Below are 14,632 nucleotides of genomic sequence, written 5' to 3' on the forward strand. Positions count from 1 at the left end.
TCTGATACTAATTAGTTGTACTTCTCCTAATCCATACATAACAAATAACCAGGTTAATTTTATGTTACTTCTTCAAGACTGGATGCTTTAAAATTTTCAGTTTCAGAGTCATTGAACATATTTACGTCTGCTTTACCGTACGTCCGTTTAAGCTTTAAAAAGTTCCCTCTCCAGCTTTTGCTGATACTCTGGCCAATATAAAAAGTCCTCAAGATGCCGATCACTTACTTAGCTGTATACTCTCTGATCTTGTCCGTGAGGAATTTCTGCACAGGATCAAGTTCCTTACTAAATGCCACTGCCATAACACCAATGGTCTTCCACAAATGGACTGAGAAGGCTGACCCAACAAGTGAGGAAAACCTGAACGGCCTGCCCCGAGCTCAAGGCTGTTCTTTGCTATCTGCACAGAAATTCTATGGTTCAGCGTGCCAGAGCGGCCACAGTCGTACTTCCGGCCTCCTCGTTCGCACCAGGGGAACCTGCCTCGCAATGGATTATGGGGCAGGCTTCAGCTTGGTGGACTGGAAGCGTCTGCGAGGCCGTGATCCTTTGGACCTGAACGCGCTTTTAAAACTCACTCCTTCAGTTTACATTCAGGTATTAATAGGAGTTTTTTGCCCATCATCTTGTGTGCTAAGATTTGTGAGTAAAAGTTATCCCGTTTCATGGGAAGAAGGTTACAGTATTTACTCTGTCTTCTTGCGGTGGACCTTCAGGATTAAAATGCCCAACTTCTGCAGGCCTTTTCAGTCTTGCTGTTGTTTCCCCTTGAAGCCCTTACCAACGGGCAGGAGGTGGCAAAGGAGCCAGTGGACTGTGTTAAGTGGTAGAAGGTGGACCTGCTGGCCCCGCGTGAAGTCTGTCAGCCACAGATTGAACAGCTTCTTCGGCTGTTGACCATATTTGCGGTGTCTCCTAGAGTTGTGAGCAGAAGTGGAGAGAGGACATCATGCACCGAATGCTTATGGGATTAGGCTCGTTCCGGAGTGTTCAGGCCGTGATCTGGTGTCCAGGTGGTGGAGGGCAGCCCTCTCCGCTCTTGGAGCCTGGCTCAGTAAGTATGTTAAATTTCCTTTGTCACTAGGTGGCAGAATATAATTAAGATGTCAGAATTTTCCCCTTAACATTGGAAGGTGTTTCTAGCTCCTTCCTTAATGACCTCTTTCATTACTTTGCAGTATTTGCTAATGCCACTTAGGGCTGAGGCAATGAAATAAAAATTCCTTCTGTAAACACCTCCTATATTATCTAGGATTTTATTTTTTTTCATTTAACTAACTTACCTCTTAGAGTGAAGCATCCTTAACATAAATCACATTCTCTTCCTAAGGGCTACTGTTTGGACAATCCAAGCTTCTTTTACATATTATTTTATTCTCTCTCTCTTTTTAAGTAGGCTCCATGCCTAAGGTGGGGTTAAATAAAACTCCCGACTCTGAGATAAAAAGTCCCATGCTCCACTCACTGAGCCAGCCAGGCACCCTCTTTTAAGTTGTTCTTTTGAAGCAAATCCCAGACATTGTTTCATTTCACTTATCCTATTCCAGTGTGTATTGAATCTGTGCAGTTTTGATGATTAACACAATCAAATAGTGAAATATATTCCTGTGGCTCCTAGTGTAAGGATGTGCACAGTTATTTACAAAAGCCCGGTTTTGCAGGGTCAGGGGTTGGTTGTAGTCTGACTGGAATGGGCCAGTTCCCCTGCTTATGGAATCTGGGATTTATTCTGATGGGGAAAATATATCCCTGACTCAATGTGGATCACCTTTCAGCCTTCAGATGAGTGTATACAAAGAGTTTAAATGAACAGAAAGCAACAGATCAAATGTATGGTCTGCTTATACAATTAGAAAATCTCCTCCAATACCAATCTTTCGCATGCTCTTTGCTCCATTTTCAGTCATTAGATGGGTGGGAAGTCTTCAGCTGAATCTCCTGTGGCCCTCGCTTCTGGGGTCTCAGTCTTGATTCTGGAGTCACAAGACTGAAGTCCCAGTGTTGTGCTGTATTTCATGCCCTTCTAGGGCCAGTCTCAGCGCTTACGTCTTCCTCAGCTGGGGGTTCTCCTTCCTCATTTCTCCCTGATTAGCACTGGCCCACAGTACCCTTTTTACCCCTTTGTGCTACACCTTTTCTGCAAGGGTTGCTATGTTTTCCTCTCTCCTCACTTCCTCTTCAAAATCTTATTGTTGTATGAAGGCCCCAGTTGATTCCCCTTTCCATAGTGCTAATACCACAAATTTGGCTGGTCTGCCCCACTTCTGTTTTTCCACTTCTACTTCCCCATGTACTAGATGTTTGCCACATGCCAGGGACTACACTAAGTGCTGGGGATGTAAGAATGAGAGAATCAGAACCCTGCCTTTGAAGAGCTCACTGCTTGACTGGGGGTGAGGTGAGCAGGAGAGTGGAGCATAAATGAGGGCAGTGCAACATGGTACGTGCCAGAAAAATTGTAGGCACAAGTGATATGAGAATATAGAAGAGGGATGGCCTTACTGTATTTGGCAGGGAGGCCAGAAAAGCTTGTCCAGGGTGAGCATTTTCTTTCTGTTTTTATATTTAATTTAATGTATTCTATTTATTTATTTGTCAGGTTATACATCAATATAGTTCAAATATATATGCATATATTATAAACTTAATTTACATATATATCACCCCTAATCTCCATTACTCTTCTGTCCATCCCCATGCTGTCCAAAGGCAACTACTGTTATTATCATATGTGTCCTTGCAGAAATTCTGTATGCATACATAAGCAAATATAAATAAATTTTTTTCTTTTTTTTTTACCCCAGAGGTAGCATAGTATACTCACTTGTCTCTACTTTGCTTTTTTAACTTAATATCATCATTTAGTGGTTAAAAAATGAACTCTGGAATCAGAATGCTTGCATTCAAACCCCTGTTGTATAATTTACTAGCTGTGTGAACTTGGCAAGTTACTTAACTTCTCATTGCTTTAGTTTCTACACGTGTATCTGAGGTTTTTCAGAATCTTGCAACTTTATCATATACTAAAATTTTTTTAACATTTTTTTAAATTTTGTTATGTTAATCACTATACATTACATCATTAGTTTTTGATGTAGTATTCCATGATTCATTGTTTGCATATAACACCCAGTGCTCCATTCAGTACCTGCCCCCTTTAATACCTATCACCAGGTTAACCCATCCCCCGCCCCCAGAACCCTCAGTTTGTTTCTCAGAGTCCATAGTCTCTCCTGGTTTGTCTCCCCCTCCGATTCCCCCCCTTCATTTTTCCCTTCCTGCTCGCTTTTTTTTTTTAATATTTTATTTATTTATTTGAGAGAGAGAGAGAATGAGAGATAGAAAGCACGAGAGGGAAGAGGGTCAGAGGGAGAAGCAGACTCCCCGCTGAGCAGGAAGCCCAATGCGAGACTCGATCCCGGGACTCCAGGATTATGACCCGAGCTGAAGGCGGTCGCTCAACCAACTGAGCCACCCAGGCGCCCCCTTTTTTTTTTTAAACATATAATGTATTATTTCTTTCAGAGGTACAGGTCTGTGATTCAACAGTCTTTCATAGCACTCACCATAGCACATACCCTCCCCAGTGTCTATCACCCAGCCACCCCATCCCTCCCACCTCCCACCACTCCAGCAACCCTCAGTTTGTTTCCTGAGATTAAGAATTCTTCATATTAGTGAGGTCATATGATGCATGTCTTTCTCTGATTGACTTATTTCGCTCAGCATAATACCCTCCAGTTCCATCCACGTCATTGCAAATGGCAAGATCTCATTCCTTTTGATGGCTGCATAATATTCCATTGTATATATATATACCACTTCTTCTTTATCCATTCATCTGTCGATGGACATCTTGGCTCTGTCCATAGTTTGGCTATTGTGGACATTGTTGCTGTAAACATCGGGGTGCACATACCCCTTCGGCTCCCTACATTTGTATCTTTGGGGTAAATACCCAGTAGTGCAATTGCTGGGTTGTAGGGTAGCTCTATTTTCAACTTTCTGAGGAACCGCCATACTGTTTTCCAGAGTAGCTGCACCAGCTTGCATTCCCACCAGCAGTGTAGGAGGGTTCCCCTTCTCCGCATCCCTGCCAACATCTTTCGTTTCCTGACTTGTTAATTTTAGCCATTCTGACTGGTGTGAGGTGGTATCTCATTGAGGTTTTGATTTGGATTTCCCTTGATGCCAAGCAATGTTGAACACTTTTTCCTGTGTCTGTTGGCCATTTGGATGTCTTCTTTGGAAACATGTCTGTTCATGTCTTCTGCCCATTTCTTGATTGGATCATTTGTTCTTTGGCTGTTGAGTTTAATAAGTTCTTTTTTTTTAAATATACTTTTTTAAAGATTTTATTTATCAGAGTGAGAGACAGAAGCAGGCAGAGGGAGAAGCTTCCTTGCTGAGCAAGGAGCCTGATGTGGGACTCGACCCCAGGACCCTGGGATCCTGACCTGAGCTGAAGGCAGACGCTTAACCGACTGAGCCACCCAGGTGTCCCTTGTTTAATAAGTTCTTTGTAGATTTTGGATACTAGACCTTTATCTGATATGTCATTTGCAAATATCTTCTCCCATTCTGTCGGTTGTCTTTTGGTTTTGTGGACTGTTTCTCTTGCTGTGCAAAAGCTTCTTGTCTTGATGAAGTCCTAATAGTTCATTTTTGCCCTTGCTTCCCTTGCCTTTGGCAATGTTTCTAGGAAGAAGTTGCTGCGGCCGAGGTCGAAGAGGTTGCTGCCTCTGTTCTCCTTTAGGATTTTGATGGACTCCTGTCTCACGTTTAGGTCTTTCAACCATTTGGAGTCTATTTTTGTGTGTGGTGTAAGGAAATGGTCCAGTTTCATTCTTCTGCATGTGGCTGTCCAATTTTCCCAACACCATTTGTTGAAGAGACTGTCTTTTTTCCATTGGACATTCTTTCCTGCTTTGTAGAAGATAAGTTGACCATAGAGTTGAGGGTCCATTTCTGGGCTCTCTATTCTGTTCCACTGATCTATGTGTCTGTGTTTGTGCTAGTACCATACTGTCTTGATGATGACAGCTTTGTAATAGAGCTTAAAGTCCAGAATTGGGATGCCACCAGCTTTGCTTTTCTTTTTCAACATTCCTCTGGCTATTCGGGGTCTTTTCTGGTGCCATACAAATTTTAGGATTATTTGTTCCATTTCTTTGAAAAAAGTGGATGGTATTTTGATAGGGATTGTACTGAATGTGTAGATTGCTCTAGGTAGCATTGACATCTTTGCAATATTTATTCTTCCAATCCATGAGCATGGAACGTTTTTCTATTTCTTTGTGTCTTCTTCAATTTCTTTCCTGAGTATTTTATAGTTTTCTGAGTACAGATTCTTTGCCTCTTTGGTTAGATTTATTCTGAAGTATCTTATGGTTTGGGTGCAATTGTAAATGGGATCGACTCCTTAATTTCTCTTTCTTCTGTTTTGTTGTTGGTGTATAGGAATGTCACTGATTTCTGTGCATTGATTTTTTATCCTGCCACTTTACTGAGTTCCTGTATGAGTTCTAGCAGTTTTGGGGTGGAGTCTTTGGGTTTTCCACATAAAGTATCATATCTGGAAAGAGTGAGAGTTTGACTTCTTTGCCGATTTGGATGCCTTTTGTTTCTTTTTGTTGTCTGATTGCTGTGGCTAGGACTTCTAGTACTATGTTGAATAGCAGTGGTGATAGTGGACATCCCTGCCGTGTTCCTGACCTTAGGGGGAAAGCTCTCAGTTTTTCCCCATTGAGAATGATACTCGCTGTGGGTTTTTCATAAATGACTTTTATGATATTGAGGTATGTACCCTCTATCCCTATACTCTGAAGAATTTTGCTCAAGAAAGGATGCTATACTGGGGAGAGGGGTGGGGGGATGGGTTAGCCTGGTGATGGGTATTAAAGAGGGCACATTCTGCATGGAGAACTGGGTGTTATGCACAAAAAATGAATCATGGAACACTACATCAAAAACTAATGATGTAATGTATGGTGATTAACATAATAAAAAAATAAAGAAAGGATGCTGTACTTTGTCAAATGCTTTTTCTGCATCTATTGAAAGGATCATATGGTTCTTGTTCTTTCTTTTATTAATGTATCGTATTACATTGATGTGCTGATGTTGAACCAACCTTGCAGCCCAGGGATAAATCCCACTTGGTCGTGGTGAATAATCCTTTTAATGTACTGTTGGATCCTATCGGCTAGTATTTTGGTGAGAATTTTTGCATCCATGTTCATCAAGGATATTGGTCTGTAATTCTCCTTTTTGTTGGGGTCTTTGGTTTTGGGATCAAGGTAATGGTGGCCTCATAAAACGAGTTTGGAAGTTTTCCTTCCATTTCTATTTTTTGGAACAGTTTCAGAAGAATAGGTATTAATTCTCCTAAAATGTTTGGTAGAATTCCTCTGGGAAGCCATCTGGCCCTGGGCTTTTGTTTTTTGGGAGATTTTTGATGACTGCCTCAATTTCCTTAGTGGTTATAAGTCTGTTCAGGTTTTCTATTTCTTCCTGGTTCAGTTTTGGTAGTTTATACATCTCTAGGAAAGCATCTGTTTCTTCCAGATTATCTAATTTTTGGCATATAGTTGCTCATAATATTTTCTTATAATTGTTTGTATTTCTTTGGTGTTGGTTGTGATCTCTCCTCTTCATGATTTTATTTATTTGGGTCCTTTCTCTTTTCTTTTTGATAAGTCTGGCCAGGGGTTTATCAATCTTGTTAATTCTTTAAAGAACCAGCTCCTAGTTTCGTTGATCTGTTCTATTGTTCTTTTGGTTTCTAGTTCATTGATTTCTGCTCTGATCTTTATTATTTTTCTTCTCCTACTGGGTTTAGGGTTTATTTGCTGTTCTTTCTCCAGCTCCTTTAGGTGTAGGGTTAGGTTGTATATTTGAGACCTTTTTGTTTCTTGAGAAAGGCTTGTTTTGCTATATACTTTACTCTTAGGACCACCTTTGCTGCATCCCAAAGATTTTGAACAGTTGTGTTTTCATTTTCATTTGTTTCCATGAATTTTTTTAATATTTCTTTAATTTCCTGGTTGACCCATTCATTCTTTAGTAGGATGCTCTTTAGCCTCCATGTATTTGAGTTCTTTCCAACTTTCCTCTTGTGATTGAGCTCTAGTTTCAAAGCATTGTGGTCTGAAAATACGCAGGGAATGATCCCAATCTTTTGGTACTGGTTGAGACCTGATTTGTGATCTAGGATGTGATCTATTCTGGAGAATGTTCCATGGGCACTAGAGAAGAATGTGTATTCTGTTGCTTTGGGATGGAATGTTCTGAATATATCTGTAAAGTCCGTTTGGTCCAGTGTGTCATTTAAAGTCTTTATTTCCTTGTTGATCTTTGGCTTAGATGATCTGTCCATTTCAGTGAGGGGGGTGTTAAAGCCCCCCACTATTATTGTGTTGTTGATGTGTTTCTTTGCTTTTGTTATTAATTGGCTTATATAATTGGCTGCTCCCATGTTAGGGGCATAGATATTTACAATTGTTAGATCTTCTTGTTGGATAGACCCTTTAAGTAGGTTATAGTGTCCTTCCTCATCTCTTATTATAGTCTTTGGTTTAAATTCTAATTTGTCTGATAGAAGGATTGCCACCCCAGCTTTCTTTTGGTGTCCATTAGCATGGTAAATGGTTTTCCAGCCCCTCACTTTCAATCTGGAGGTGTCTTTGGGTCTAAAATGAGTCTCTTGCAGACAGCATATCGATGGGTTTTGTATTTTTATCCATCTGTGTCTTTTGATTGGGGCATTTAGCCCATTTACATTCAGGGTAACTACTGAAAGATATGAATTTAGTGCCATTGTATTGCCTGTAAGGTGACTGTTACTGTATATTGTCTGTGTTCCTTTCTGGTCTATGTTACTTTTAGGCTCTCTCTTTGCTTAGAAGACCCCTTTCAATATTTCTTGTAGGGCTGGTTTCATGTTTGCAAATTCCTTTAGTTTTTGTTTGTCCTGGAAGCTTTTTATCTCTCCTTCTATTGTCAGTGACAGCCTAGCTGGATATAGTATTCTTGGCTGCATATTTTTCTCATTTAGTGCTCTGAATATATCATGCCAGTGCTTTCTGGCCTGCCAGGTCTCTGTGGATAGGTCTGTTGCCAATCTAATGTTTGTACCATTGTAGGTTACAGATCTCTTGTCCCAAGCTGCTTTCAGGATTTTCTCTTTGTCTCTGAGACTCGTAAGTTTTACTATTAGATGTCAGGGTGTTGACCTATTTTTATTGATTTTGAGGGGGGTTCTCTGTGCCTCCTGGATTTTGATGCCTGTTTCCTTCCCCAAATTAGGGAAGTTCTCTGCTGTAATTTGCTCCAATATACCTTCTGCCCCTCTCTTTCTTCTTCTTCTGGGATACCAATTATTCTAATATTGTTTCATCTTATGGTATCACTTATCTCTCGAATTCTGCCCTCGTGTTCCAGGAATTGTTTCTCTCTCTTCTTCTCAGCTTCTTTATTTTCCATTATTTGGTCTTCTATATCACTAATTCTCTCTTCTGCCTCATTTATCCTAGCAGTTAGAGCCTCCGTTTTTGGTTGCACCTCATTAATAGCCTTTTTGATTTCGACTTGGTTAGATTTTAGTTCTTTTATTTCTCCAGAAAGGGTTTCTCTAATATCTTCCATGCTTTTTTCAAGCCCTGCTAGTGTCTCTAAAACTGTCATTCTGAACTCTAGTTCTGACATCTTACTAATGTCCGAATTGATTAGGTCCCTGGCAGTCAGTACTGCCTCTTGTTCTTTTTTTTGAGGTGATTTTTTTTCCGTGTTGTTATTTTGTCCAGAGGAGAGTAGATGAATGAGAGAACGAAATGCTAACAGGGTAACAACAACCCCAGAAAAATACACACTATACAAATCAGAAGAGACCTGAAACCAGGGGAAAAGAAAAGGAAAGAAAGAAAAAAAGAAAAGAAAAAAGATAAAAACAAACAAACAAACAAAAAACAGAATATGATCAAATATCAGGCTGGTGCATAGATCAGTGCCACACACTAGGTTTTGGGCATATTTTGGTCTTTTAGAAGAAAGTGCCTCCCAAAATTTTAAAGAAAGAAAAACATATATGGGGGCGCCTGGGTGGCTCAGTCGTTAAGTGTCTGCCTTCGGCTCAGGTCATGATCCCAGGCTCCTGGGATTGAGCCCCTCATTGGGCTCCCTGCTCGGCGGGAAGCCTACTTCTCCCTCTCCCACTCCCCCTGCTTGCGTTCCCTCTCTCGCTGTGTCTCTCTCTGTCAAATAAAATCTTAAAAAAAAAAATATATGTACAAAAATAAGTGTAAATACGATGAAGGGATGGAATATGACTGTAAAGATGAAAATTATAAAAGATTTTATAAAAGGAATTGATAAGTAGTTGGTTGAAAAAAGAAAGAAGAGGATTTAAAAAAACAAGGGAGAGAATGTGTTCAGGCAGGAGACTAGAACAAAGCCATACACTAGAGATTTAGGGTATATTTTGGCCTGTTAGAAGAAGCTGTATCCCAAAACTTTAAAGAGAGAACAACTTATATATATATATATATTTATATATACACCAAAAATAAGGTTAATTACTATGAAGAGATAGAATATGACTAAAAATGAAAAATAAAAAAGATTTTTTAAAAAAAGGATTGATAAGATGTTGGTTGAAAAAGGGAAAAAGAAAAATTAAAGAAAAAGAAAAGTTAAAAAAAATTAACTGAAAGACTAAAGAATGGTGGGGAAAAAAGCATGAATTCTATGTGCAGTATTCCCCTAGTGCTGGAGTTCAGCCATTCTCATTGATCGGTAAACTTGGTCTTGGCTGGCTGTACTTGCTGATCTTCTGGGGGAGGGGCCCATTGCCGTTGTTCTCAAATGTCTTTGCTGGAGGTGGAATTGCCCCGCTCTTGCCGGGGCGGGCTAAGCAATCTGCTTGGGTTTGCTCTCGGGAGTTTTTGTTTCCTGCAAGCTTTCTGCACAGCCTTGGTGGATGAGAGTGAAAATGGCGGCCTCCCAATCTCTACCCTGGAGGAGCCGAGAGCTCGGGGTCCCACTCCTCAGTGAGCCCCCAGAGAAAAGTAGTCAGTCACTCCTGTCTCCCTGGTCTCTGGCCACACTCCGTGCTCACTGGCCTGTGACCGAGTGTTTCTGTCTCTGGCACACGAGCCCGTTTGGAGTCTCCAAACCCAGCAGATCCCTGCAGTGCAGTCTCGTGCCGCTCCTCCTGGGGGAGGAAGGGGAGTCTCCCCGGATCTGCTGCTTGTTGGGTCCCTGCTTCCAGAAAGTGATTGCTTTTTGGTTCAGAGTGTTGCTGCTATTCTTTTCTTCGATCGCCTGTTGAGTTTGTAGGTGTTCTGAATGGTTTTGTAACTATCTAGCTGAATTCCTGGGACCAGATGAAATTTAGGTCTCCTACTTCTCTGCCATCTTGCTCCTCCCCCTCATATACTAAAATTTTTAATGGACATTCTATTTTGTTCTATTGGTCTGCCTATTCATGTACCAATACCACACTGTTTTAATTTTTGTACTTTTACATTATGCTTACTATTTGGTAGTGCTGGTTACCAGATGGGGACTTGAAGGATGATTGGAATTCCCCAGGAAGAGATGACCACACCAGTGACAACTGATGTTATTAGTACAAACTGTTTTCACCATCACCACCACCATTTTATTGTATGTCTACTATGTGTGAAATGCTTTTAGTCATTCCTTGTTTACTTCTATGTTTTCCCTTTACTTTGAAGATTTGCCTCTTTATTTTAAATATATTACTTCATTGTGGTAACATTTTTTTAAAAAAAGATTTTATGTATTTATTTGAGAGAGAGAGAGAAAGAGCATTCATGAGCGCATGAGCAGGGGGAGAGGGAAAGCCAACTCTCCGCTGAGCAGGGAGCCTGATGTGGGGCTCGATCCCGGGACTCTGCGATCATGATCTGAGCCGAAGGCAGACGCTTAGCAACTAAGCCACCCAGGCGCGCCTGTTGGTAACATTTTAAGCCACTCTAAATCCTTTTGGAAGCAAGGAGAGGCATAAATAGAAAAAGACTAGGAATTGTATTAGGTTACTTTGCATAATAAATCCCTAATTCTTATAAGAACCCTACAAGGTAGATACTATTATCCTCTTTTTAGAATAGAAGACACTGAAGCCTGGAGAAGTCAAGTAATTTTCTTAAGGTTATGTAGCAAATAAGTGTAGATTCAGAATTCAAACCAAAGTCTATTGGTGTTATAGTCTTTGTGGTTCCTGGTGCTTCTTTAAACCATACTGGATGGAGTTCTGTATTAGGGTTCTGATAAGGATATCAGAAAGAGTAGCTGAGAAAGAAACTGAATCCATAATAGGGAAGAATTTTACACATTTTTTCTTACTGGCTGACATACACACAGAGTAACTGTGGACCATGTAAAATCATCACTACCATGTGATTTTGGTGTTAACTCATTAATTCACCAAACATATCCAGAGTCTACCATGTTAGGCACTTTACTAGGTGCTGAGGACACAATGACACATGGGAACTGGTTCCTAGCCCTTAACTCCTCCTGTGGGAGTTAACTAGCAGGTCTTTCTGGTCTCAGCCCTTTTCATCTGTTGCACCCTGAGGAATATCTAGTTCATTTCTTCATCTGTTGCTAGTTTATGCCCAACTTTTTGTTTGAAAGCTGATAATTCAGATATGATTAACTAATAGCAGCTTCTTGGACTGTTGTTTTAAAGATTATGAAGCTATTATCTGGAATCTTTGGCAAGGAGTGCAGTGACTTAGTTATGCTTGCCATGGGGGCAGGAGGGAGAAATGAAGGCAAACAAGCCATGTACTTGTCATACCTGAATTAGTTGTCCAGAATGATCAGTTTCTTTCTGCAGTTGTTATAAATGACACCAATTGTATTTTATTGCTCGAATTCACCATTTCTTAAATTGCTATATAAGTTATTCTCCTCTTGGGAAGTCCTGGAGAAAGAAAGCCATTTAACTTGTTGAGACAGTTTCTCAAGCATATTTTTTGTACAGGGAATCTGTCCCTTCATTTCTAATTGCACGATCCATATCAATGCTGGATGTATCACTTTGTCCCAGTTCTGAAAATATGTCCACCATCACTGCCAGTGGATGACTTTGATTTCCTAGTATTGTTGTAGTGACTTTGGTTAGGAAGAAAAACTCCCGGGCTGAATGCTACTCTGCTGTATGGAAGCCCTTTGTTCAATAATTTCTATCTGTCTTGCCACCTAAAATTCCTCTTGGGGCCACAGCTGGAGTTAAAAATGGTTACAGGTTGCCTGTCTGGAGTTTTACTATTTAACTTTTTCAAGAACACACACAAATGAGTTCTTGCATCACTGGGATGTGTTAGAACATCATTCTTTTCATTCTGTTTGTTTGTTGAAAGCCATGCTCATTAATGAAAACCTTCCTCTAAGAAATTAATCCTCAAATGGCTGTAGCCTCATGGGAAATGCATTTCTACTGCCGAGCAGGTTTCTCTCTGTCCATTTGTGGTTATCTCTCTGGCCACAGAGGGTAGGGAGGGGGTGGCACTTGTGCTATAGCATGGGGTAGTCATGGAAAGAATATTGCATTTGGAGTCACTAACTCTGGGGGCAAGTCCTGGTACCATTGCTTTGTTACTCTGTAAACTTGAGCCAATCAAACACTGAACATCAGTTGACTCAACTCTAAAATGATGATATAATAATAATTCTGATCTCCCTAATTTCAGGAGTTGTTGAGAGGACTAAATGGGATGATACATGGAAAACATCGATGTAAAAGTAAGTATTCATTATTAGATGTCTGGGTTTGCATTTTTTTCCCTGCTGGTTTTCCCATTGCTCTTGTCTTCACCAGATGTGAAATACAGTCTTTCCTGTAGCTTTTCCTGACATTTTTATGAAAAGCTATAGGCCCAATACCTTATACTAAGACCAGCTTGGTTTTGGTGATAGACTTCCTCTTGCTTTTTCTTTCACCACTGCTCTTGTTCATCATTGTCTGTAGATTTTAAGCACGATGTACCTTAATCCACAAATTACACCTCCGTGTTAATGTCTTTTAACAAGTCTGTGAGGAGAAAGAAAAAAGAGATGCTGTGTTCTACAAAACTTAAAAAAAATTTAGTTGAGGGGCGCCTGGGTGGCTCAGTCGTTAAGCGTCTGCCTTCGGCTTGGGTCATGATCCCAGTGTCCTGGGATCGAGCCCCACATCGGGCTTCCTGCTCAGTGGGAGACCTGCTTCTCCCTCTCCCACTTCCCCTGCTTGTGTTCCCTCTCTCTGTCATATAAATAAATAAATAAATAAATAAATAAATAAATAAATAAAAAAAATCTTAAACAAAAATTTAGTTGAATAATGCTTCATGTAGCTGAGGCTCTGAGAGAAAGGAGAGTCTAAGAGCAAAACGGTAGTGTTAGAATAGAAGTACCTATTTGACAAAATGCTAAGAGTCTATATTCTGTGCCTTAACTTAGGTGAAGATGTGAGGAGTTATAACATGGGATCCCATTGCATATTGCACAGTTTTGTTTATCTGTTCATCAGTTGATGTACATTTGGGTTGTCCTAATAAACATCTTGTACCCCAGACTCCATCTCAGCATCTACTTCTGGAGAGCCCAACTTGGAGCCTATCCACACTTGGGACCCTAGGACCTCAACTTCTGCACCAATGGGGGTTATCAAGAAATTGTTCCAATAAAGGTGATTCTCCTCAAAGAGAAATTCTAGTACTAGATGCTAAGATAATAAAAAACTTTCCATAGTAAGTACTGTAGGCCAGCCTGTTGTCTACTTGGTCTTAGAGTAGGGAGGAGATTTAGTGTAGTTGAAACCTGGTGAGGGCGCCTGGGTGGCTCAGTCGGTTGCGTGTCTGCCTTTGGCTCAGGTCATGATCCCAGGGTCCTGGGATCGAGTTCCGCATCCACAGGAAGTCTGCTTCTCCCTCCGCCCCTCCTCCCACTCGTTCTCTCAGTCTGTCTCTCTCTTTTTCTCAAATAATAAATAAATAAAATCTTAAAAAAAAAAGAAATCTGGTGAAAAAGAAGATAGAAGGGCCAGGTGAGAGGTGAGGCCAGAAGGACCAGTAGGGGCCACACTGTGAATGACCTTTATGCCATAACAAGATCTTTGGATACTTCCTGTAGCAGTGGAGACTCATGTAAGGTAGGTGAAGTATGATCAGGTGCACCCTCACTTCATACGTGGATTACAAATGGTGGGCAGCTCTTCTATCTTAGAAGACATTGTGAGTTGGCCGGAGTCTGAGTGGGGGAATTTGCTGGAGATGAAGAGATGAACTGTAGATTGAAGAAGGACTCAGAATGAATTTCAGGGGTGCGGAACATGCAAATAGGACTACAGGGAAGGTGGAAAGGAATCATGGAAAGAGAAGCTGTATGGCATATTGGAAAGAATATGGCCCTGGAATCTAAATACATCTGAGTTTTGATTTCTCATTCATCCTGTAGCAGCTCTGTGACTTTAAGCAGATTACCTAACTTTTCATTTTTTTTTTAAGATTTATTTATTTATTTGACAGAGACACAGCAAGAGAGGGAACACAAACAGGGGGAGTGGGAGAGGGAGAAGCAGGCTTTCCGCCGAGCCAGGTGGGGGCTCGATCCCAGGACC

General features: G+C 40.8%; 1 protein-coding gene across 1 annotated transcript; it reads left to right on the forward strand.

The window, feature by feature from the left end:
* The first annotated feature begins 213 nt into the window (after positions 1-213).
* On the forward strand, positions 214-13,700 carry LOC113934156. Its single transcript, XM_027614673.1, has 4 exons — positions 214-600; positions 923-1,057; positions 12,726-12,777; positions 13,588-13,700. The coding sequence occupies exons 1-4, from the start codon at positions 214-216 to the stop codon at positions 13,698-13,700; spliced, it is 687 nt and encodes a 228-aa protein (XP_027470474.1).
* The last annotated feature ends 932 nt before the right edge of the window (positions 13,701-14,632 follow it).

The sequence above is a fragment of the Zalophus californianus genome, chromosome 13, assembly GCF_009762305.2.
Source record: "Zalophus californianus isolate mZalCal1 chromosome 13, mZalCal1.pri.v2, whole genome shotgun sequence".
Lineage (NCBI taxonomy): Eukaryota > Metazoa > Chordata > Mammalia > Carnivora > Otariidae > Zalophus > Zalophus californianus.

Coding starts and splice junctions, on each gene's coding strand:
- LOC113934156 (XM_027614673.1), top strand. CDS start 214: ATGCCGATCACTTACTTAGCTGTATACTCTCTGATCTTGTCCGTGAGG. Junction 601..922: donor CTCCTTCAGTTTACATTCAG/GTATTAATAGGA, acceptor GGTGTCTCCTAG/AGTTGTGAGCAGAAGTGGAG. Junction 12,778..13,587: donor TGGAAAACATCGATGTAAAA/GTAAGTATTCAT, acceptor CTTGTACCCCAG/ACTCCATCTCAGCATCTACT.